The sequence below is a fragment of the Hermetia illucens genome, chromosome 3 (genome assembly GCF_905115235.1).
Source record: "Hermetia illucens chromosome 3, iHerIll2.2.curated.20191125, whole genome shotgun sequence".
Classification (NCBI taxonomy): domain Eukaryota; kingdom Metazoa; phylum Arthropoda; class Insecta; order Diptera; family Stratiomyidae; genus Hermetia; species Hermetia illucens.
Window position 1 is genome coordinate 58,169,390 of NC_051851.1, and position 25,754 is coordinate 58,195,143.

Consider the following 25,754-nt stretch of genomic DNA (forward strand, 5'->3'; position numbering starts at 1 on the left):
TTTTTGGATTTGTCCAAGCATACTTCAGTATATTTGTAGGCTTGTTCAGCCGTGCATTCAGCTTTACTCGTTGGATTTGATAGAGCGAAGATTACGGGGCGGTCATTAAATGATGCCATCGTTTGCAGTACCTCGGGTGTAAAAATGCCGCCAGCGGCTGAAGCACCAATCAGCACCTGTTCCAAATACATTATGAATTGAAGATAAAACTGTGTCAAGACACTATTCTTACCGAAGGCTTCAAACTTTCTATGACCTCTTGAAGATTTCGCATTGCTGGATACTCCTTAGCATAGTAAACTTTATGTCCTTCCAAGGATCCTTCTTTGCGGCCGGTTGTAAGAAGACCATCAATATCCATCATCCAAATTTTCGAACGAGCTTCCTATTTTGCAAAGCTTGAAAGCTAACTTTTAATAAAACACCAGTTGAAATATATACCTCCAGGGATACACCTTCTGCTTGCATAGCTCGTACGCATAAGTCCGCAATACCAATGGCTGCTTCTCCAGCTCCAACGAATAAAATCTTATTGTCGTGGAAATTCTTGCCAGTAACACGTCGTGAGACATATAAACCAGCTACTGCAACTGCTGCTGTGCCCTGAATATCGTCATTGAAAGTACAGTAATGATTACGGTATTTATCCAAAAACCGGAAGGCGTTATGGTTGCCGAAATCCTCGAATTGAATCAGGGTATTTTGACCGTATCGCTTTACGACTGCTTCCATGAACTCGTCGATAAATGAATCGTATTCCTCTCCAACAACTCGCTTCTGTCTGAGACCAATGTACAAAGGATCTTCCAGAAGATCTTGATTGTTGGTTCCGACGTCAATTAAAATTGGTAAACATTGGTGAGGCTTGATTCCAGCCAGGGCTGTGTATAAAGCCAATTTTCCGACAGGAATACCCATACCACAGGCACCTAAATCACCTAAACCTAAGATGCGTTCACCGTCTGTAACGACAATAGCTCGTACGTCAGGTTCGGGCCTGTGAAGAAAAAAGTTTGTGAAAAATAGTAAAAACCAAAAAAAAAAGTTACAAAAAACGAGGAAGCATGCTTTTCACTAAGATTGATCAATTGCCAGTTATTAATTATGAATTATAATTTACCAATTCCTGAGTACGTCGAATACATGTCCACGATCGTTTACTGTAACGAAAAGGCCACGCGGCCGTCGATAAATTAAACCGAATTTTTGGCATGCTAATCCAACGGTGGGTGTGTACACAATTGGCATCATCTGTTCTACATTCTCTGCCACAAGTCTGAAGAAGAGTCGTTCATTTCGATCCTGAGAGTACGGTAAATTGAAAGAAAAATAAATTTAATTTTAATGAATTTAATTAAATTACCCAAGAAATCAAAGTAACAAAAATAGAGACAAATTTCTAGCTTTCATTCATAAATATAGTCGATTATTTTCTACATATGCGTACCTGTAAATCAACTAAGTAAAGATACTTATTCAGATCTTCTTGGTATCGATTAATTGAAATTTTGCATAACTCAAGTTGTTCTTCTTGCGACTTGAAGCGTGCTGGTTGAAGGCCATGGATGCCTAGTACTTGTCGCTCTTCTAGAGTGAAAGCCAATCCCTGTAATAAATGGAAATATAAAATATTTCGAATTGCCAATCATTAGAAAGCCAACTAAATCTGCACATCGCTATATACCAATGAATGTATACAAAAAAAAATTACGAGAGAACTAGAACTAGAGAACGGTATAAGCAAGTCGGAAAAGTAACGCTCAGGCAGGTTGCAGATGGAAAGATTGAGGGCGTGATTCAACTTTCCGAGGAGGTTGAACTGAAAGACGCAGACACCCGAGATCATTATACCAATTGACCCTGGGGTTATTAAAATCACCATAAACAATAAAGAGAAGGGAGATACATACAGGACATAATAAAAGAAAATATTTGCTGGTGACAGATGCATAGTTATAGTGCTAGAGGCAGGAAAATATTAGTTCAGAAGTAATTGTTAACTAAGAATACGAAACGTGCGGGCTCTATCACGGCGTTTAAAACTCAATATTCATTCGGCCAGATTTAAATTATACAAATAACGTGATGCTACGAAGCCACAGCTGATAAAATGGAATTTGGTAGTTTTATCTTTAGATCTTACGTACTGCATAAAAAGCCTTAAGCTAAGAAAACGCTCATTCATAAAGGCAGGTGCGACTTGTTTTTTGGCGAGGCTTTATAAATATCTTTGATGTCGGAAAAGAAGACTGGACAGCAATGTCAGTATCCTGAGCAAAGGTCAGAGTTACTTAGCCAGAGCGACAGAAAAACCAAATCTCGCTTTAATTTCGCCACAGAAACTAACATATCTGCCAACAAAGAATCACTTAGATCCGCCATCCATTTGATGGATAGATAAATGAGCAAACGACACTCTGGAGCCACTTCAATTACGCTACTCGCAGGGCAGAGGTAAGGTAACGTCTGAAGAGTTGCCTCTGCTCTGAACGAAATCAAAAATTGTAATATTTATAGAAGTCTCGTTTATGCCGTTTTATCAGGACCCGCACTTGAGCAGGAGGAAAGCAGGACGTCAGTTAAACATTTTACCATCAAATGGTATTGAGGATTCTTCATGATACTAGTCGACACTCCTATCGCCTCACAAAGGTACCACAGGATAGACAAAAGAGCATCAATTTCTATACTCGGCTTCTGGGTATGTATGAGTGAGGTCATCATTTCGCTCAAATTCTTATGGACAGTTGAAACAACAATTCACGCAATGTCTTTTACTGGGGACATGAAAACCCTCATGAAATGTTTATATGAATATGTGGTTAAGGGTGGTTGACAATCGTTCTTAAGTGCTTCCTCATTTCTAGATACATTACGAGATGAATTCTTTCATCCACTGCTTATTTTTTCGGAACAATTACGGCAGGAAATGAGGTAGCAAATGGACGGATGCCCTGTTCATAATAAAAGAGTTGTCAATCAATTTTTAAAGGAGAAATTCACAAACCGTTGGATTGGAAGATATGGGTCTCTATCATGGCCAGCTAGAAGCAAGAAAGGCTTTGGAAAGTAGAGTTCGTACCCCTGTAATTAAAATTACACATGAGATAATGAACAGAATCCTGGCCGTGTGAAACGATATGAGATGAGAGGGAGAAGAAGAACTTCAACGAACTGTAATATATGTAACTCGTCGGTGTTGTTTGTGTGCCTTCAGCACGAAAGGGGGGGGGGAGAGGAATTTTGAGCAGTACTTGTAAAACATTTAAAATTCAGTCATGAATGAAACCGCGAAAACGACCCTGCAAACGAATGAATGACTGCACTCTTGGATCCTAAAATGTTAGACCACTGAACAAATTTCAAAAACCTGCGCCAATAGACCAACAAATACAAGCTCACGGTTCTTGCAGCCCAGGGAACGAATTGGAATGGTTGCAAGATTAGCAAATACTACCAAAGTTATCACGCTATTCTATAAGTCCTGTTAAATTGTCAAACATGTAGTGTCAGTAGCTTCGCAGTATCGATATCAGTTCGTTCGGCCTGTCTGGTGACAAACGGACGAGAAAACTCATTTCTCATTTAATCATGTTGCATATTAGGAAATGCGTTTCTAACGCTTGCTTCTGGCTACGGCGAAATTTTGTGTATGCAAATGCGAATGCTTGCCACAGCTGGACAGCTATTAGGTAGATACTGGCTCAATGAAAAATGATTAAGCAGGTCCTAGAGAGTTGAGATTGAAGACGTGTGATATATGCAAATTTGTATGTAGAGAATAAACTCTATTTTGACTGAAAGTTATGACTTTAACCATTTATGAACATACTACTGTGTAATGGAGACATCTTAGTAAAAAAAAGACATGTCACATCCCAGTTACTCCATTCGTTGATGATTGTTCTTTATTTTAGGAATTACTCCAGGCGTCTACGAGAGACGTTTTCAACAATTCTTGCACTCATATCGAATTTCCCATTGATTTTAGGAAAGCGAACATTGGGGGCATGTTTGAAACAAAATGTGGAGCTACGGCCAATCAACCCCTGCCCAGTGAAAGTGTGAGATCGTGGAAGACGACACCGGTGGTGGGTGTACATATCAGCAGTGATGTCAACAATAACAAGGTAGAATTAGTCGCTTTTCAGTAATAGGAGCAATGCGCATAGGCACTGAGACTTACATTACTGAACGGCCGGATGGAGGTTTTCGCAGAGGGATGATGCCAAATTTTCTACTTCGAAGATAAGGCAATCAGTCAATCTATTATTTCTTATTGTTAATTGGAAAACGTGACATCAAATGTAAATCAAAAAATATTATGTATATAAAACAATCCTAGCGGTCTGGGAGAAGGGAGTACTAACGTTTAGTATAAGTTTATGAGTTCGTTATTTTTGTATTTTCAATTTATTCAATTTATATTTTCTTTCGGTAGAAACCCGTGTTTAATTACATATTTTCTTATTTCTTTTATTTTATTTCGTTTTTTTTACTTTGTATAAAAACTTATATTTCATCTTGTTTTTCTTTATTTTGTCTGTGTTCTGATCTAAACTTATGATTTCCCCCTTCCTGTCCTTCTCTCTAACTCGCGAAATTCACAATAACAGATTGGCATATTATGGCCTGACGATGTCAAGGCAGAGTGGGAACCCTAAAGACCGCGCCTCATGGACATCTGAGGCAGGAGAAACATCGATTGAAGATGTGATCCGCAGTGTAACTTACTCTTTGATTACGGCGCTCAGTTCCGGAGTTTAAGTATTCCACGCTCGCGGTCGAGCCGTTTTTTAAGGTTTTGTATAAAACAAAACCGGTTCAATGGTTCAATGTGTCTGTCCGTCTGTCTGCCTGTCTGTCTGTCACACCCGATTTACTCGGAAACGGCTAAACAGATTGTCACGAAATTTGGTGAGAACATGTAGCCAGTGTATCCCTTTATTTGCAGCGAGTTTCGCCATTTTGTGTTTAGTCTGAAGGGGGCTCCGCATACATGGTTATATATATAGTATCAAATGAAAGGGCTTGATTATTACTTTCCGAAACTGATCATATTTCTGATATTAGGCGAAACACAAAATGTAAGCCACAAAAAGTGAAACAAGTTTCTTTCTCAGAACCAATCCAACCGAAAAACAAAAAAATTACAGCGATGTATTTAAACGAAATCTACACCTCAAAATACACCCCATTCCAATATCTGCACAAATAAAGTTAATAAGTGCATCGGCATAGGCGATAATATTGGGCATAATTCTGAAAAGTTTGAAGGCAATCCGACTATTATTAAAGTAGTTATAGACGATCAAAGTTCGGCATTTCAAATAAATTTTTGGGACCCTAAGACGTGTGTGACGTCATCATCATATAAAGTGAACTTATATGAACTGCGGGGTCCACGCTAGTTTCTTTTTTAAGGTTTTCTGGAAAACAAAAAATTTTATTAAAATCGGTTTACTGTCTGTCTGCCTGTCTGTCACACGCATTTTTCTCGGAGACTGTAGCAGCGATTGACACCAAACTTGCTTGACAAGGCGGGAACTGTGAACGCTCACGCGTACAGTGAGTTACATCCAAAAGGGAGTGTACATTTTTTTCACAAAATATAGTCATGTGGGGTATCAAATGAAAAGTCTCGATTAGTACTTTCCGAAGCTTGTCTTAGTCTGGGCATTTCTCGGAAAAGCGGGGAGTTCGGGGGATTGGAAATGGGCATTTATTTCACGGGGCCATTCTCAGAAACTGCTCAATTGAAAAATATGAAAAAATCAAGAGGCTGCCACTATATGGTGACTAGGCTCCGAAATACCTTCCATACCGATATCCCTTCAAATAAAGTTAATAATTGTATATTACTATAATTTTCAGTAATTGGCTGCAGAGCCCCCCTTAAGTTCATCCTAGCACCACGAAGGAATTAGCAGCAATGTGGGCTATAATATAGAGCTTGATCCTATCAAGTTCGATGGAAATCGCACTATAACTAACAAAGTGATAATAAGTCAAGGTTGTCACTTCTTTGGAAATTCAAGATTTTGAATGTCAATATCACCCGAAAGTGGATATACTCACATAACATATGCGTATATTACGTGTTACGTACTAAAGGGACACACTGAAATGTATTTATAAAAGAAATACACAAAACGTTTCATACCTGAAGCGTCCAGCTTCCGCTTTCCCGACTTGTTGGTTTTTTATTAGTTATTTGCATATCAATGTCAATTACTCGAGGTAGACATGCGTATGTATATGTATGTGTTAATAAAGCTTGCGGGTAGTAAAATAGACATATGTATGACATGTGACCTGGTTACCAGCGGTTTTAAATTTACATACATGACATACATATGTATGCTTTTGTGCATAGAGTAAAATGCATTAGGTCAATTTAGATACGCACATATATATGCATGTGTCATCATACAGTAATAGACAACGTTTGTTTATTTAGGATGAACACAGTATTTATGTCGTTGATATGTATGTACATATGTGTATCTTGGGGCTATGACGGAATATTTTGTATTTTTAGCTATGTACAAACGGAAAACCGTGCGCAGAGAATTTCTCACATAAGATGAACACAAAACCTTTATACCCGAAGCGCCCAGCATCCGGTATCCCGACTTGTTTGTTTTATTCCCCGATAGATACGCGCTACATCCCAGCGTTGTTTGATTTTCAAGTTCCGGTGCGGACCCACGAATCGGCTGAGAAACACGTGAAGTTTTATAGAACGGCACGAGTCACGTGGTTTTTTAGTTGTCCTCAGTGAGCGGAGTATAGATCTCCGTTTCACCAGCCCTTCATCGATTTCGAACTCAACCTGCGTCATTTCAATGGAGTACTCTGGTCTAACAAAAAACCAAGCGAAGAACTTCGTCAGTCTACGTGTAAGATGTGGTGGCACATTGAGAAAGGGGGCATTACACCATTCGCCCTTTCAGGTCCTTATTCAAATATAAATCATTTCTGCTTTCTCTCACGAAATATATTTATTATTTATTTATTCGAGGCAAGTCAGATGACCAAAGTTTTACCACAAAGTCTACTGTGACACTTAGATAGTGACAGCATTAAGAACATTCCAAGGTCACGGAGTGATTATTATCATTTTTCAAAAATACATTTTTCAAGACGGAACATGTATCAATAAAAACAAGAATTCTCAATGTCTCAATTTGCAATTAATTCTGAAAATAGGTTTGAATTTTTGGCTCGAAAATAGACGGCTCTATTGAATGGTAGAAAAAAAATGTATAAACAAAAGTAATAATGAAGATACTACCTCAAGTGTAAGTGCAAGCAAGTAGTGGTCCATAATATGATTGATGCAAAAGGACCAATTGAATTTTAGCTCCTCTTATGAAGTGCTCTAACACACTTCAAGGCCCTGATCCAACATCGATTGCTGCGCCAATGATTATTATTATGAGGAAAAGTTATAGCAATTATAATATTTAGAAACCATAAGAATTTGCAAGCCTGCTAGCAGCTTCTGTTCACAGAAAACTTAAATTGAAATACTCTAAGTCTAAATGCAATCGATCTATTTTTAATTTAATATGAACGGTCGATACGAGTGGCGTCACGTTCTCTATTATCTACGTGACATGCAACCAGTTCAAACTACTCTTTGAAATCGCTTCTCCGGAAAATGATGCAATCGCGGAAATATACCTCGAATTCATTCGAAGCATAGTATGGTGACTCAAATTGTGAAAACAAATTTCCAAGAATCTGTTCACAAAAACTTACCTTATTCAATCGAGGATCTCGCAAATGATCGATACCTTGTATCATCGATGGGCAAACAATGTCGCCGGTAACTTCATGATATTGCCGAAGGTTGGGTGACTGATTATTTGGTGTTGTAGGAACTGATTGAGTCTGTGGTGATATTGTGCGCCCTAATGAAGCAGCGCATACTTTCTGTAAACTGCTATTTAATCTGCAATAAGAAGTAGAGAAATTGCGTTTAATAAGGTCAGTATTAAATGGATCATTCATGTCAAGTTCATTATTAGATAACATGTATAATACTAAATTGATGTCACACTGTTTGCTTGATATTCGAATGAATACTCGGGAAAAGCGAACCATCTGGTAGCCATTGATGTTGCTGATATTGGAGGAGGTTTGACTTTGATTCGACATTAGGGGCTGCGAAGCCCCGGATACTTGAATGTTGTTTAGCTTAAACGGATACTTGAAGTGCATTATCTAATCATATGTATATCAAATGAATGTTTGCATGATAGACAGAACTTTTTCGTTCAAATATTTTTTGCAGATGAATTTTGTTATCTAAAGTTGTATGTAGCTTCGATTAATAAAAGCTTCCAACCATGCTTTTATCAATCTGATAAGTGCCGATGAAATTTATAATGGACACATGCGACGGATAATTACTTTTGTATCATAAATGTTATCAATCGATTGAAATTATAAAAGCCACCAGCCCAGTATACCACAGTACAAACAAGTGGAGTAAAAGTTAATTTAATTTCAAATATGCTTTTAAAATATTATTAGAATGTGGAACGAGTCACTTTTTTAGACATATGAGATTGTTGGATTCTGTAAATAATGATAAGCGACAATAAACTCATTTCCTCCAATTCGAAAAAACCCCAATAAAAATATCCGTATGCAGACATATCAGCTGCAAGATATGGCATGAACATGCTACATTTATAAAAATGCGTAATAAAGTATTGTATTCGTTCAGGGTTTGGTCACCAATCATTTGGCATTCAGCGACTAACAACTGAGTCTAGATAAACAGTAATATTTTTTAAGGAATCATATTTCAATATTTTGCGATGATTTATATAAAATATATATTTTGTGTATTTCAGAGGAAGTATTTGAAGCTGTAATTCTAACTAAAATAACTATGGAAATTGGAAACTGAAAAGGATCTCGAAATTGAAAAAAGTTTTCAATGTAAATGTAATTCAAATATTGATAGCTATAGTTAGAAAAAATACTAATTTTTCCGATAACACCGAAAAATACTTTTTTATTTCTATTGATATTTCAAGGACCAGTTCTTCATCAATGAATCTTAGTTTAACCATAAGCCGGACAAAAGGAAGCATACAACAATAGAATTGATAGATATGTTAAAAGAACCAATGAATTGAAACTTTCAGTGCTGGCTAATTTCTTACACAACCCTTCAAAGCTTTGTGTAGCCTATTAGTCTGGACTGAATTCAGGCACAAGACCAAGTATCAACAGTGGCAGCACTATAGCACCAAGTATTTTTCTTCTGTACTGTTTTTAGATGTACGTCGCAGCTATCATACAACGATGATCAAAATGATGTATTCGACGAGCCTCGAGCGTCAATTTTGCTCAAAATCTGAAAATCAGAGTGGTACTGTCACATTGGACAAATGGGCACAAGAAGATCTATAAGCCATGAAAACGGCTGAATGGACGCAATTGACACAGATAGTACAGGACTTCTGAAAATACTGAGGGGAGCCCGTGGTCAGTTGATCGCGAGAATTGGAAGCGATGCATTAAGAAGACCCGGTTCCGAAATGGACTGCCGCACAGTCGAAAGTAAATTGTTTGAGCCGCGTGATAAAGCAATGCAGTTTCTCTCAGGTGACCAGTGGAACATATGATATTTTACGTTATTGGTTTCCAGTCTCTTTGGTTTTTTGTTTGCAGTATAACACACACAATGTTTCATTGCTGCCAACCAAAACCATTGCCGTTTTTTGAAATTTGTTTCAGCTCCCTCCAAAATTCCATCACCACTATTCTGCGCGATGCGTTTCTAAGGCACCTCAGTTAGCAGAAATTCTGGAATACTGGATTCCCATTGATGGCAGAGATGATTTTACTATTTTCAAGAGCAGCCCATATCCGAATGTTACAGTGGCTGACCATTTCATACACAAGAGGATATTATACAATTAAGTATTGTGGTGAAGTATTCCCTGCACCTCTTTAGCTGCTCATCATGTTGAATGAGGAGACGACCAATGACGTCCTTTAGATTGGTGGCCATCTGCAAGTTCGTTCGTAATGCAGCATACTGTTCTGAAATCACTTATTGAGGCAGCTTCTGCTATTCTGATCAGTATAATAGTAAATTTCCGTTTGTCACGGCGTACACTATGACGAAGTTCTCGAGATTTCTCACGCTATTAGAGCTCGAGCGGGCTACGTTCGCCACCGCTTCAATTTCCTATGTTCATCAATCCGCTTTCAAAATTGCGCAGTCAGCTGGGTCTTTGGTCGCCTCTTCAGGAAGTAGCCGACAACTTGAGTTGTGCCTGAGAAAAAAAAAACACTCTTTGTGGCGGCCCGTGACTCATCAATACTAAGAGGCAGACTATTTAAGGCATGTACCAGCCGATCAAAAAGATAATTTCTCCAATATCGACCAAGTGCTGGATCATGTGAGCCATCGGTGTTGAACCTGGGGACTCGAAGCTCTCCAACTCTGCGAGAAGTAGCAAACGCAAAGCCCAAACGAAAGCAAGTTTCGAGGCCAGTGTCAACGCCTCTCTTGTTACGGATATCCAGAAGACAATTGCTGCTGATCGCAATGTGGTGCATTTGATTGTTCGTACGTTGCCGATCAGCCTTGCAGCAGAGTCTATGCTCCAACAAAGTGCACAATGCAGACGAAATATTTTTCTTGGATGTTTCTTTGATTTCAGTAGTCATTCGAAATCGTGTATTCTCCCTTATTATCTAACATTCATATTTCGCCCTTTTCTACAAGACAGCATTGATGATTGCCGGAAAAAGGCTTGGGGTGAACTCTCCTTTTAATTTGAGTGATGTATACCAACTATTTGTCCTACAGCTATGTAGTCTAATAGTATTTAGAGCACAGGGTTGTCATACGGAAGGACGCGGTTCAAATCTGCCGTCGTACACCAGAAGACTCAGCTGTCAATGAACACCTGAATCAAATCAGGGTAATAATATCGGGCGAGCGTAATGCTAACTACATTGCCTCCTACAGGGTACTATAATCTTGTAGTGTATCGTTACGGTCTTGAATGAAGTGCTCTAACTCACTTCAGGGCCCTGATCCTATTGGATTGTTGCGCCAACTATTATTATTATTATATTATGTAGTCTTCCCCAACATCCGCAATTGCACAATAATTTTTCTTTGATTCATTCTGCCTTCGTTCGGAATAAAATACTACGTGATTTTGGAAGTATTTATTTCTGAGAATCCAATAACTGAAGGAGTGAGTGAAAATTCTTCTGAGAAATGAGCTATTATCTCAAAAAAGAAAAGATTGAATAAGTGAATTCTTACATGTTGAGTTCTTAAAAAAGTATTTAATACACACAAAAAAATAAAAAGCACTTGATTATTTTTTGATCTTTTATCATTACAAACTGCGTGACAACAGTGACACACAGACTTTATCTAAAGTGTATATGTATGCTACTGTTTATCACTTCATTTTGATGTGATGGTCGCGTTCCATGTTTGTTGATAAGTCAAGTAATTTTCCATTGAAAATCCAATTTCGGTCCACTGTGCAGTTAGTAATGATAATGGACCAGGAGTTCAGCAATGAATTTGAGATTAGGTTATTTCCTAGAATAATAGCATTACTTTGATTTGGGATGGCACTAGAGTGCTAATTTCCGGTATAACATATTCTAACAAGAATATCTTACATCTCTCTTTTGCATTTATGGTGAGCCAGACTCCAAAACAATAAGAGGGTTCGATTTGCGTATCCAAAGCCGACAAGACTGATGTTGCGAGGGATAATATGACATTTTCTTCGTAAGGTTTGGCATCTTTGATGATATGCGCCAATATAGCCGCCAAGGAATACTGCTCCGGCCACAAATATCATTTTACAAGAACATTAAGAAAATGGAAGGACTTTTTCGCGCTGAATTTAGTATTGTCTGATAATCAGTGAAAAGAGCTTTCTGCCGATTCGCACATAGGAGTTACGGTACACTACAGTACACTGTAAGAGGTAATGTGGTCAGCATTGCGCTCGCCCGAGATTATTAGGCTGATTTGACTCAGGTACTCATTCACAGCTGAGTCACGACACTGCTATAGTGGAGTAACCGCAAATAATGACTCCGGAAGGATATTTCGAAAAAGTCCACTTTTAGAGTGCATTCCGTACTATCAGATTGAATTTACGGGTATCAGTTGAGTCATGTAAAGCTATAACTTCCCTACATATAAAACAACAACAAAGAAAGCATCCAAGTGAAGGCATTAACCAACCCCAAAGACAGAAAAAACGGAAAAAAGGAATATAGTCTGAATGAATCATCTATAATTCTCAGAAAGTACTTGGAATAAATTACCAATAGGATTCACCATTAATCAGTTGGACTTAAAATATCCCACTGAGACCCTCTGAGCTGGTGATTCACGAGTTCACTTGAAGCATTTTCCTTTTGACGCAAAAGGGAGCTAGAAGAGATAAAAATTTGTAGGCTAGTTTTTTATTTTTCTTTACTTTTTGTAGGTGAGATACTTTGCATTAATGAACATAATCCAGTAAAGGTCAACCATGCTCTTATATTATTCGAAAACAAACCCAACTCAATTTATATTTGAAATCACTGAATCAATAACACAATAATACATACATGAGCGAAATTTTGTGGGAATATGTGGTCAATGAAGTTTTTTATATGCAGCAAGTGTCACTATTTCGTTTTGAGTTACAGGGATCTACCTATACATTCAAAAGGAATTCACATTTTTTTGCCAAAATGATCAAAACTAAAACTGGCTCAGATTTCATTATAAATTAACAATATGTGAGGACTATAAAGTGTAAAGGTTTCGTACTCGGACCCTATCCAATCTAATATTTTAGTAAAATCATGGCAATACACCTTTGAAACCAATATACCTCCTATTTCGATATCTGCTCTAGTAAAATTAATAATAATTATTATAATTTCAAGAAAAACAAGAAAATCCTTTTATCCTAGTGGCATAAAGTTTTGAAGGAATGTAGACCATAATACTAACTCTACCATATTATTTATATCACATGCTGATGAGATCAGAGAAAGAGATATAGATAAAGTATTTCCTGGTAACATGGTCTAAGATAAGTTCACCAAAAAAGGCTAGCGCATCCGCCATAGTGCAATTCACTACAAAGAGCTTTACGATCAACTGGATACCTATAAGAAAGATTTCGTCATTCGATTCGCCAGCGCACTCAGGACATCGAAAGCTTTTACTACGTTAGTAACAAGGATGATAACCTTCTTATTGGCCATAGAACCACAATAGGCGCGGAGAAACTTCGGGTGATAACAACGAAAGACTTTGTTTTTCTACCAATTTCGCAAGCACTACTGGAATTTGGAATAATTTCACTTATCAGCACTACAGAAGTTAAAGACGGAATCAAGCCAATGAAACTGACAAAATAAGAGAACCTGACGACATTTTAGCTGAGCTCTCATAAAATCCTTCAATCGCGTTATTGACGAGGAAAGAACACAATCTGATTAAATCAGCAGCGAATCCCGCGCAACATCATCGAAATTATAGTTAGCCAAGCCAAATGTGTTTCTTATGGAAAGCCTAATCATCCTGTCAACATTGTCTGTCTCGATCTACAGAAAGCACTTAATCGCATGACACACTAATCTTGTATACACTGGATAAAACTACAGCGACTGAAAGATCAGGTTTCTAAGTGTAGAGCTCCTTTTCACAACTCCTCTTTGTTGGTTGCTTTGTAATATCGTGAGCAACTATTCATATTTAAGGGGTAACACTACTGTAAAGGTCTAACAAATGGGGATACCGGAAGCTGAGCACTTCGGGTATAAAGGTTTTGTGTTCATGTGAGAAACTCTCTATGCATGATTTTTCATTCGTAAACAGCTAAAAATACAAAATATTCCGCCATGTTTTGCCAAACTCCAAGATACACGTATGAACATACATATCAACGACATAAATACTATGTTTACCCATTCGAATCGACAACATTGTAATCTGTACACGACTTACATAATTAATTAACAAGTTTAATTATCAAATGTCTGTATTTCCAATACTTCTCACGTGATATAAAAAACGATGACCCTCTACACTCGTCACGTTCATCATACCATTTCGTAGCTTATTATAAGTATTTTCACCATACATGAAGCAATTGTAATTTCCAATGCAAATTTCCGTTGAAAAATACTAAACTGTTCTATGGAACTAATCGATCATTTTAAAAGTAACAGAGTCATAGGAAGATTGCGAGGAAATTATTCGAAAAAATTATACCGAGTAAAAATTAATTCAAATCAGTCAAACGAATCTCAGGAAAAAGTATTTTCTTGGTGCTTACAAAGGGTTCACCATTGAAAAGTTGGGAATTTGATGATGTGGAATAAATATGGTAACCACAGCAAATACTGCTCAACCTGGAGAATTCCTTGCAACCATATATGTATTTCGTGTAGGTTAAACCAATAATTGTTTCATCGAAAACTATAGTGAAACATCAATAACAGTGTCAATATGCCATATGACCTTGAAAAGTTGTATTAATTATTGTAACTTTAAGCATCGCCACTACTGCAGTAGTGGAACACAATACGTTGTAGGAAAAATTTGCAAAAATCAACACAATAGCTGGAGACAATTAAAATTCGGATCACATTGAGAAGACGCGATTAATAAAAATAACATTCCACCAAGCCACACATAGGAAATAATAATTGCGTATTACTGGCGAATTTGATATGCTGGTCGGTTGATTGGAGCAAGCAAATTGCGGAAATTAAAAGAAAAAAACATCCTTCACCAAACCAATGCTATAACTATATGGATGACATGCACCTATGCAACACCTCTTCAGAAGCTAAAATCCGCGGTATTCTTTAAGTTGATCATAACTGTGCAATTATTATTTAGAATCATTTTGCTTCAGTGCCATTTTATAAGTCCACATGTAGGAATCGTATCAAAGTGCTAATTTTAGGAAGTCCCCAACTAAAAGTTAGATAAAAAGTTAACTTGGTACTTGCTGTCCCACTACACACAGCCAACTACTTCAAACCTAAGAGGAATTGTAAAAAATCGTAAAGAAGACACTATAAATTACTCAAGCAGGAACCCAAGCTATTTTTAATAATAATAATAATAATAATAATCGTTGGCGCAACAATCCATATTGGATCAGGGCCTTGAAGTGTGTTAGAGCGCTTCATTCAAGACTGTATTTTGCTATTGCTATTTTTGCTTCTTTTTAATCATTATCCTGTTGTGCAATGCTGTTCTTCTTAAATCTTTTTACGGCCGTTAGATAGGTACAGTAAATGATCATATACTCCGTGGAAATTATTAGGACGTTACGAAATTTCTGTGGTTTACCCAGACAATTCATTGTCGGTAAAACTATACTCCGTAGATAGAATTTCCTACTGTGGAAGAATGATTTTGTTTATTAATAACTGAGGAGTCTGTTTCAAAACGACCATTAAATTAGAAGTGCTCTCTGTTTTTCGATAGGTTAAATTTTTATAGTACGTTTGTTTAGTTCCGACCGAAAAAGTTTGGTGCGTCTAGCGACATTTAATCTCTACCATTTGTTCAGATCCCGGTATCGGAGAAATTATACCCTCTTTTGCTAGGGCATCCAAGATTTAATTTCCCTACAGTTCTAACTATGACCCAGTTTCTCTTTCTAGTTAAGGTCCGCTTCAACACCATGAAATATTTGAGCTCTTTCAGCTTCAATGAATATTTGTCTTCTAATTTCAATAAATGTTTGATAATTATTCTTAATCGCTCCATTCCTTCAAAGTGTGGCGGCAGTTTTTCACCACAAACGTTCAACTGATGGTTTCCATATTGCTTTTTCATCTGTCTCGCCAGCTTAAGTTAAGAAGGTTTACATTCTTTAACTTCTTTTTAGGGCTGCAGCACTTTATCTCTGAACTGGACAAATAAATATACAAGGTAGTAAGGCAGGGGTTTTTGATAATAACTTTTTTGATGGTTTTTCTCTCTTTTACGTCAATTTCGGAAACCCCAGAGGAACACCATTTGTGTAATTCTAATCGTTTTTTCTTTCAATTCCCAACAGTACGAAGACCGTGTCCGACACGTATAAAACAGTCTTCTTTCTTTTAAGGTTTTGTATAGAAAAACCTAATTAAAACCGGTTTACTGTCTATCTGTCACACGCACTTTTCTCTAAACTATGAAGTTTAAAGGGGGATTCTCATACATGCAAAGAAGAGAAGTAAAAAATTTGCACCTAATGCGGCCGTGTGGGGTATCAAATAAAAGGTCTCAATCAGTAAGAAGTCAAAATGCGCACACTTAAAGTGAGACAAGACTGGGAAATAGCTCTACCTATCATCACGAAATTTGGTGAGATCAAGTAATTTATGAGTCCCTCTACATCCAGCAAGTGGCATCATTTTAAGTTGGATTAAAGGGAGAGCCCTAATCCACGCGAAAGGCGGTGTATGGGATATAATATGGGATTAGTGCTTTTCGAAACTGGTTTTATTTCTGATACTGAGGACTGTGAGGACTCAAAATATGTGATCAAAAAAGTGTAGCAAGTCTCATTCTCAAAAACTATCCAACGGAATTCAGAATGATCCATCTATACGAAATCTAAGCCTCAAAATATATCCCATTCCGATATCTTCTCCAATAGTGTTAATAATGGTATATTACCATATTTTAGAAATTTACCTAAAAACCCCCTTAAGTTCTCCTAGAAGTATAAAATATACACGATTATAATAACCTCACCAACCAGGTGAGCCTACGAGCGATTAACGAAAATAGGAAGTAGAATTCTCAAGGTACAGTCAGCGTTCATCAGTAAGAGAGCATGATAATCAATGTGGGGTTTTTGCTTCAAATTTGAGGACAGTTTATACTGAAGCTCTTTAAACCTTTTATTTGAAATCCTACTACATATTATTAACAAAAATATAACCAGGTCAAAATTTGATTTTTCGTGTAAATCTTTTGCCTGCTTAATGTCAGTTACTCGTATTACATTAAAAATAATTATATGGCACATCAATGGCCTATATACAATCCGCGACAACTATAAGACGGATACATTTTAACGATTTGGGGAAACCGACCAGACAAAAGAACAAGTCGCTTTGATTCGAAAGACGCAGCTTTGACCTATTATAACTGTTAATAATATTAGGATTTCCACAAAATTTCAGTATAATGCTTCCTATTAAAACCTATATTATTGTAATTGCAATTTTAAAGATCTTGGTAGTAAATTTTCAAAATATAAAAATATACTATTAGCCTTTTTTCAGCAGATATAGTGACGGTTAGTATTTTCGATTGGGGAGTTTTTGAGAACGGGTCCTTGGAATAATTGTCTTCTTTCTGGCCCCCACACTTCCTCCCTTTGCAAATAACTTGAAAACCAATATCTGCTTAGGGATATACTAGTCAAACCTTTCATTACCCCACATAATTATATTCAGTGAAAAAAGAAATATACACCCCTTCTTTAGGCATTTGGGGACACCCCCACACACATGCTAATCGGTACAGTCGTTTCTGAGAAAAGTGCGTGCGACAGACAGACGGGAAGGCAGACAATGAACCGATTTTAATAAGGTTTTGTTTTCTATAAAAAGTGAGTTTATTTCAGGAAAGGATTAAGAAACAAATAATCCTGTGCAAAAGTGTATCTTAGAAGTTTGAATAGTAAAATATGGCACGTGATAAGAAATTGAGTGCACCGGAAGGAAAGCTAGTGGGACACCATAAAAAGGATACAACAAATATAATGCAGATAAATAAAGAGAACGTTTACGAATCGCGTGAGGGGACGTGAGGTAATCGAAAAATGGCTTCTGAGATCAAATCATTCAATTTAGGCGACTCGAATATTTTCCGGTGTTATTATCACAATACGCGGAAGCAGCTTCTGCCATTAAGTAAGCGTCAAATGGGCGGCGGGAATTGGAGTCAAGAGGAGAAAGTATATCGCGTCCTTAGGAGATCGAATGGTATCCGATCGTTACATTATTATCCATTAATCCACGAACGGCTGTAAAAATTGCGGGGAAAATTACATTTCCCAGCAAGATATTGCCCCGAACCACAACGCCCGTACCGTGCATTGACATTTTCAGGAGCAAAAGGTTAACGTGCTTCCGTGGTCAGCACAACCCCCAGGACTTAAATATAGTCGAAAAGGTATGGGGAGATTTTATGTTGGAAGACGGCAATATGCAACCAGGCATGGCTAGAATTTATTAAAGTTTTTGCCTATTGATGCACAAAATACACATTTCAAAAAAGAAAATAGATTGCTATAACTGGTGAAGTTTTCTAATTTTTCATCCTTGTAGCTTTGTCGCGGAGTGTTCACTGCAAGAACATTTGTAGTAACTGTAAACTACGCGACAGTTACTCTATTACCTCGCTCAATTCAAGAAGCACATTGAATCTTGGAGGAAGTAACAACTTTCCTCCACAAAACTTCCGTACATTAAATTAAGTTATAAAATCTCTCAAAGTTGAAACTATCAAAGAAGAAACTATACTGAGAAAAAGATCCAACAAAAAGTTCAAAACCACATGCAGACCACTAATTAGCAAGTATTTATGTTAATCAAAATTACATTTCCCGCTGTCGTTATCCAAAACATGTTCAGACATCAAGTCAATGTGGGATTATCATATCCCAAAAATCTAATAACTATATATTGATTTGACTGACTTCCTTCCATTCATATTGTTTTTGAAATAGGATACCAAAATTACTTGATAAATGATGGGTTTCTTTTGGTTTGCATCACCCCGGGCACCACAATATTTCTTTGTTTCATAAATGCATTTTTTCAACTGAATAACTTTTTACATAATCTAGACAACTTAAAAACAAATCTGAAAGCAAAGACCAAACATCTTTCAATGTTTTTTCTAAACCGGTAAGTTCTCTTGAACCAATGCTTGGAGAACAGTATGTAGCTTTCTTTTCATGTCATGAACAAATTCTTCAAAACAAATTTGGCATGCAGCCAACCAATTTCAACTTTCACGTCCTTCACACCGCTGAAAACTCTGGCAGTAATTCGGTTATTATTCGCAGAAAAGAATTAAGAAATCTATTTGTGTCGTTGTTTTATTTTCTACTTTTTTGGTTAATAAGGACGGAATGAATTCTAAAAATAGAGCTTTTGTCTGTTGAGTGTAATCAAAAAGATTTTGCAAATTTGATAGAATCCCTTTTTATATTACAATTATGAACAATTTTTGAGACATGAAAGATCAACTAAACTAAATGAGCTTAGAATAAAGATTTGATTTCTGTTTTTTTTATTCTATTATCTACGGACGATTCACTGAGTTGCTTCGGTATAAGTAGCAAGTTTCCAATTGCAAACATTTCATATAATCCTATTAATACCCGGACCTAGATGTTTGCTTCTGCAGAGAATTTTTGAGCTAAGTTTGCATAATTACTAACCATCTCATATAGCTCAAACAAAAAATATGGTCTACATTGCCGTAAAACAATTTACGATGAATAACATCTGCTAGAAAATTTTTGCCCAGAATTAGTAACTGCCTGGCTAATGATTAATGGCTAATAGACAGTTCCGAAATTCAAACTGTGATTGTGATGAGAGATAAGATTATTAAGAGAATTATTAGAAAGATAAATAATGCATTTATTCGCGCCATAAATAGTAAACATCAAGCTTTTTTTCAATGATATAATACATTCTTGGCTTCTAAACCTTGCATGAGTTGACTAAGTGATTTATTTGTCAATATAACAATAGTTAGTCGTTTTTAGCTTAGTTTTATCAAATATGTGGTAACCTATGTGTAAGATAACACTACCGGGTAAACATGCGGCGGTAACGACTTTAATTCCAGTTTGAGTACATACGATTATTGATTCATCTGCCGTATAGTGACTTACCAAATTGATAACGCTTTCGCTGTAAATCGGGTCTGTTACCAAAAACTCAAAAACGTTTTCATATATTTTTTTTTATTCAAACCATAAATTAGAAAGAAATAAAAGTAGCAATGTAATGAAAATAAATTTCTTCAGTACAATAAAATAAAACTAATAGCTATGTAACACTCCAACGTGATCATTTTTGTGATGACTATGTGGAAAAATTAATGTTAATATTTTTATACATTCCTCTGGTATCAAGGACGTCCTGGATTCTCATAGTCATACTACAAACTACACTTTCACAAATTCCCTGTAGTATTGCATCCATCCTGCATATTTGCCATGATTGGGTTAGTGTCCCCGACACCCATGTTACCTACCATTTTAAAACTGTACAGAGGTGTTCGGTGGGGTTAGGTCTGGGGATTGGAGAGATCTGCCGAACGTGTTTATTCCGCACTCCTGGAACCATTTGGTGGTCGATTCTTCTGTGCGCTGCGAATCATAGTATTGTTGAAAGACAAGACAAACAAACGATCCTGTAGAACCTTAATATTATATTTGGCCCCAGTTGCAAGAAAAGTCCAAACGGCTGGTTCGACGATGAATGTAAGCTAGCAACGGAATGGAAGAATGCTGCATACCATTGCATTCTCAAGCCGAATTGATTAAATATAGAGGCGACCAATTACACCAAGCGGTTCATCATCTGATGCTCAAGGTATGGGACAGCGAAACAATGCCTGACGACTGGCAACGAGGCATTATCTGTCCCATACACAAAAAGGGGGATATCACTAGTGCAGCAATTTTAAACGTATCACGTTGCTGAGCTTCATCTATAAGATATTCTTGCTATCTTGCTGGGCCGGATAGCCCCATATGCTCAGAACATTGTTGGTCCATACCAAAGAGGCTTTACTCCAGGCAAATCAGCAACAGATGAGATTTCATCACTCTACAGCACTCACGAAACCATCCAACATCAACAACTGTCTAAGACAAGGGAACGTCCTATCATGTGTCCTCTTTAACCTGACCCTGGAGAAAGTGATCCGTGATGTTGAGGTAAATGCGAGGGGTGCGACCCTCTTTAAGTCCACCCAACTACTGGCTTATGCTGACGATATTGACATCATAAGAACGACCCGAGATCTAGCAGGCGGCGCAAGATTTTGGGCTGCACCTCAATGAAGGCATGACAAAAAATATGGTGGCAATGTCAACAACATCAAGCCGCACTGGTCAAACGGGAAGAATAAAGATAGGAGAATACAACTTTGAGATCGTTGATAATTTCTCCTAACTAGGGTCGAAAATCACAACCGATAACAGCTACGATGATAAGTCTATAAGGGCAATATCTATGGTAGAAAAAGAAGACGAGGCAGACCCTGCCTGAGATGAAGCGATGGCGTAAGTCAGAATGCCAGACAGCTTTTAGGGTTATCGATTTGGGAGACCTCGGCGCAAAACCGGGATGTCTGGAGTTCCTTATTCAGGCAGGCCTAGAGCGGATACTGGTTGTTGTGCCGTTGATGATGATGATGATGAATGTCAGCACCAAAAACCAACAACATCATACCGCACTGGTCAAAAAATAATAATAATCGTTGGCGCAACAATCCATGTTGGATCAGGGCCTTGCACTTCATTCAAGACCGTAACGCTACACTAGGAGGCAATGTGGTCAGCATTGCGCTCGCCCGAGATTATTACCCTGGTTTGACTCAGGTGTACTTATTCACAGCTGAGTCGACTGGTATCCGACGTCAAATCACGATAAAAATTCCACTGCCACCAGTGAGATTTGAACCGCGACCTTCCGTACGACAGCCTTGCGCTCTAACCACTCAGCTATCCGGACACGCACTCGCCAAAGGGGAGGATTAAAGATAGGAGACTACAACTTTGAGATCGCTGAAAATGTCTACTATACAGGGTCGAAAATCACAACCGAAAACAGTAATGGCGATGAAATCCATGCGCAATTGGTGGTTGCCAACAAAGCCTATTTCAGCTTACAAAAACTGTTTCGCTCAAAACACCAGCTCTTACTGTACAAGACTATGATCTTGCCAGTCCTCACGTATTCCTCAGAGAACTGGGTTCTTAGCAAAAAAAAAAAGCGGACTCTTGGTCGCGTTCGAAAGAATTTCCCGAAGAGTTTTTGGCGAGACGATTCCGTAGCCTCCATAACGACGAAATCTATGAGCGATACCACGACCGTCTGCTTGTGGATAAAATCCGGCTCAAGTAGTTGCGGTGAAAGGGTCACTTAATCCATATGGATGAGGATAATCCAGCCCCGAAAGTCTATAAGGACAATATCTACGGTAGAGAAATAGGACGAAGCAGATCCTGCCTGAGATAGAACGATGGCGTAAGTCAGGACGCCAAACAGCTTTTAGGGATACCGAAATGGTGGATTTCGGCACAAAACTGAGATGTCTGCAGTTCGTCATTAAGGCAGACCTAGACGGATACCGGTTGTTGCGCCGTTGATGATGATGATGAAACTTAAATGCAATAAATATGGGGATGGAGACCAAACTTTATGACCCCATACACATTATTAGGTCCGACGAGACTATGCCGGAAGATTGACGCAAAGCAAAGCAAAAGGATTGCCCTATGAAAAATATGATAAACTCATCTGTGAGAAGGACTATCGTTATTGTGTACATATTATAGGACTAGAATGAGACTGCCACGCCATAGAACAAGAAAATGCATATATCTGTCCATCTGAATACTGTAATTTTACTTCGTACACAAAAGCGTACATAAATACATATGCGTATATACCTAAATTGTATATTGCCACGCACTAAAGACTTCAAATGGACCATAAGAGAACGTACGCAGATTTCAGTTTTCCAACGAATGTCAGCACCAGTTCTGTCAAAGCTGGGAAGCTGTTCGCCCATAATTAAACGATTAATTTCTAAACCAAATGATATTTCGTCTTTTCAGTTTTCAATTCGCTTCAGTTCGTCATGCTTATCGAATGTTTAACGGAATTACCAACGAGGAAAAATTTATTGACATATGACATTTATGGGCAGTTCCTCCCATTCCCATTCATATTCGTGCGGAAAGAAAGGAGGAATGTGGGGTATGTTTGTCTTTTACATATGCATGCAAAAAAAGAGAGAAGAGAATCCAGCTAAAGTCGTCATAAACGCACAAGAAGCTTCAGAGGTGAGTGAAGTCAAATATTCAGGTATGACACTCGATACTAAGCTCAGCTAGAAAAAACAAGAAGAACGAGCTAAATGCCACAGACAGACAGATTGACTGGCTGTTGGGGAGAATTCCCAGGTGACCGTCTACAATAAGTTGTTAATTTATAAGCAGATCCTATAGCCCATATATGATAATAATAATAATCGTTGGCGCAACAATCCATGTTGGATCAGGGCCTTGAAGTGTGTTAGAGCACTTCATTCAAGCCCGTAACGGTACACTAGGAGGCAATGTGCATGTGTGCATTGCGCTCGCCCATATGGACGTACTTAATCGAGCTGTGAAGCTGTGCCAAAGAATCAAATCATAAAAACGTTCCAAAATAAAGTGGTTAGAATCATAGTAGACGCTCCCTGATTGATTCGTAATGAGGATCTGCATAGAGACCTGGAAGTACAGTTGGTTAGTGAAGTCATCACTACGACTACGGTCACATGGAAATAAAGAAGTTCGAAAATTGAGTTACATCTCTAATACAATATAATTAAACGATTAAAAAGAGTACGACGACTTGTTAACATAAAGGACGCTACTAAGGAATGCTGGTAGGGTGGAACACACAGTCTTCTCCCAATAAAAACGAAACTTAAATATGCAAACAAAGCTCCTGGATGAGGTAATCTCAGTCGTAGCTGGGCAAGAGCTGATTTTAGTAGGTAAAAATTCCACACTCTCAGGAATCAGGTACCCTGGGATTAGACTTTTGAAAATTTCCACTTAAAAAAAAAATGCTACTTTGAAGTCTTAATTTGACATAAAATCCTTATAATTACTTTTTCAATATTTTTCACCAAAATTATTTCTGATAGCTAGACCAGACCTGACTTTTAATGCCCAACTTCTCTTTTTCTTAACCTGTATCACAAGTAACTAGTCATTATCTTTCCATCCATTTTTCAAGTTTCATTTAAATTCTTATAAATTAGATCAACGTCAAATCAGACAATTATTTCAAATAAAAAATCAAAAAATATGATTGTTAATTTTTATTATTTTTTACTATTGAAAGTAAAATATTGAGGATATTTCGAGAAATATAGAGGTCAATCCAAAATTAAATCAGTCGATATTGTGAGTAAATAAGTACGAATAACATAAACTCTTATCGCCACAACGCGTAAAATCCGTTGAGTATGTAGTACTCTCGCCAAACGTAACAATGCTAAGTGCTCTACTCAAATGCGATCATTAATGGAATCCCGATAATTAATTACGTCAACAATTGCCAGCCAACACATTGAAAAGGTCTGCATAGGAACAAGTATACTATCAGATGTGACAAACAATATTGAATATTGTTAATAAATCATATGAGGGATCACCTCAGCCAACTCGATTCGTTGAAAGCTAGTTAGGTCATGTGAAGTGCTTCAAGTGGCTGCCTAGTTACTATATTCGGCAAAAATGAGGCGATAAATATCGTCGTGACACTTCTTTTATTTTATGAATAGTTTGAAAAATATATTTGCTTTTAACATGCTCCTAATATTCAATTATGTTCAACGATAAGCAAATAATCATAAAAACGTAAATGTCACAGACACACATTGGAACACGCAACACTTGTTTCAATGAACTAGACAATGAAATTTTTCCCCTTGACCGAAGCAAACTCTCACTTTCGTGGGATTCGATTTTATTTTGCGAATCGCAACAATGTTGTAGGCAAAAAATCTATTATGGGAACTAAGCTTTGTTGATAGATAGGTTTTCGCGGTCAAGTTTAATAAAAATAGAATACTTTCCCAACCGAGTTTTCGTTTATCTTTATTTTTATATTACTAATTATGTAATATCCCGGCATCTGAGCAACGGCATGTTGCTGTAAACATAAAAAGATGAAAATCATGCGTAGGAGCGTACCTGAGACATTATAAAAAGAAGCGTGATATAAGGTCGCCTGGCGTTTATCAGATCCTGACAATGTCATTTAGTTTGGGCCGGGACTTCTTGAGATTTTCCATTCATTTTCTATTAATTAGTAATTTGAAGCATGTCAGAATATGCATCAAAGCCAACACTATATGCATAACGTGTTGCATCACCACTAACAACTATGTAGTTATATAAATAGTCAAAGCACACTCATTTATTCATTAAATTGAAGCTATAGCTCACATTGCAATGGCACTTTCATCCCATTGCAAATGGCATCTGCCAACCCAATAAATAAGAAAAAATCACATGGCAGATCTTTTTTACGATGGAAGCGTTCTAAACTATTATACTAAGAGTTCAATGCTTCTTGGTTTGCAAATTTCGTTTTTCTTTGCTCTCTGATGTGGTAATTCTAAGAAGAATCTGCTTTAAGTTTTGTGGTATCATCAGGCCTTAGGAACGTATGAAGGTATATTTAAACTGCCAATTGGTTTCAAGTCTTTTAATTTGAATTAGCATAGTTAGCAAACCAAAAACTTCATTGCGGAGGAACATTAGCTAATCAGGAATGTATCACAGAACAGACCGGGTTATTAGGAAAAGGAATCAGTAGATTTCTATCAAGAATACTAATGAGCGACAATGCTGATTTTAGATATTGTCACCCATTTAATTGATAAGCAGAAAACG

At 37.4% G+C, this 25,754-nt stretch overlaps 1 protein-coding gene across 1 annotated transcript in view; it reads right to left on the reverse strand.

The window, feature by feature from the left end:
• The window catches only part of LOC119651219 (NADP-dependent malic enzyme), a 48,313-nt gene that overhangs the window by 8,721 nt on the left and 13,838 nt on the right, over positions 1-25,754 (reverse strand). The window contains exons 2-7 of the mRNA XM_038054674.1: positions 7,768-7,960; positions 1,448-1,606; positions 1,121-1,302; positions 442-997; positions 233-385; positions 24-176 (exon numbers count right to left, since the gene is read on the reverse strand). Coding sequence (XP_037910602.1) covers positions 24-176; positions 233-385; positions 442-997; positions 1,121-1,302; positions 1,448-1,606; positions 7,768-7,960 — 1,396 coding nt within the window. The remainder of the gene's footprint in view (positions 1-23; positions 177-232; positions 386-441; positions 998-1,120; positions 1,303-1,447; positions 1,607-7,767; positions 7,961-25,754) is intronic.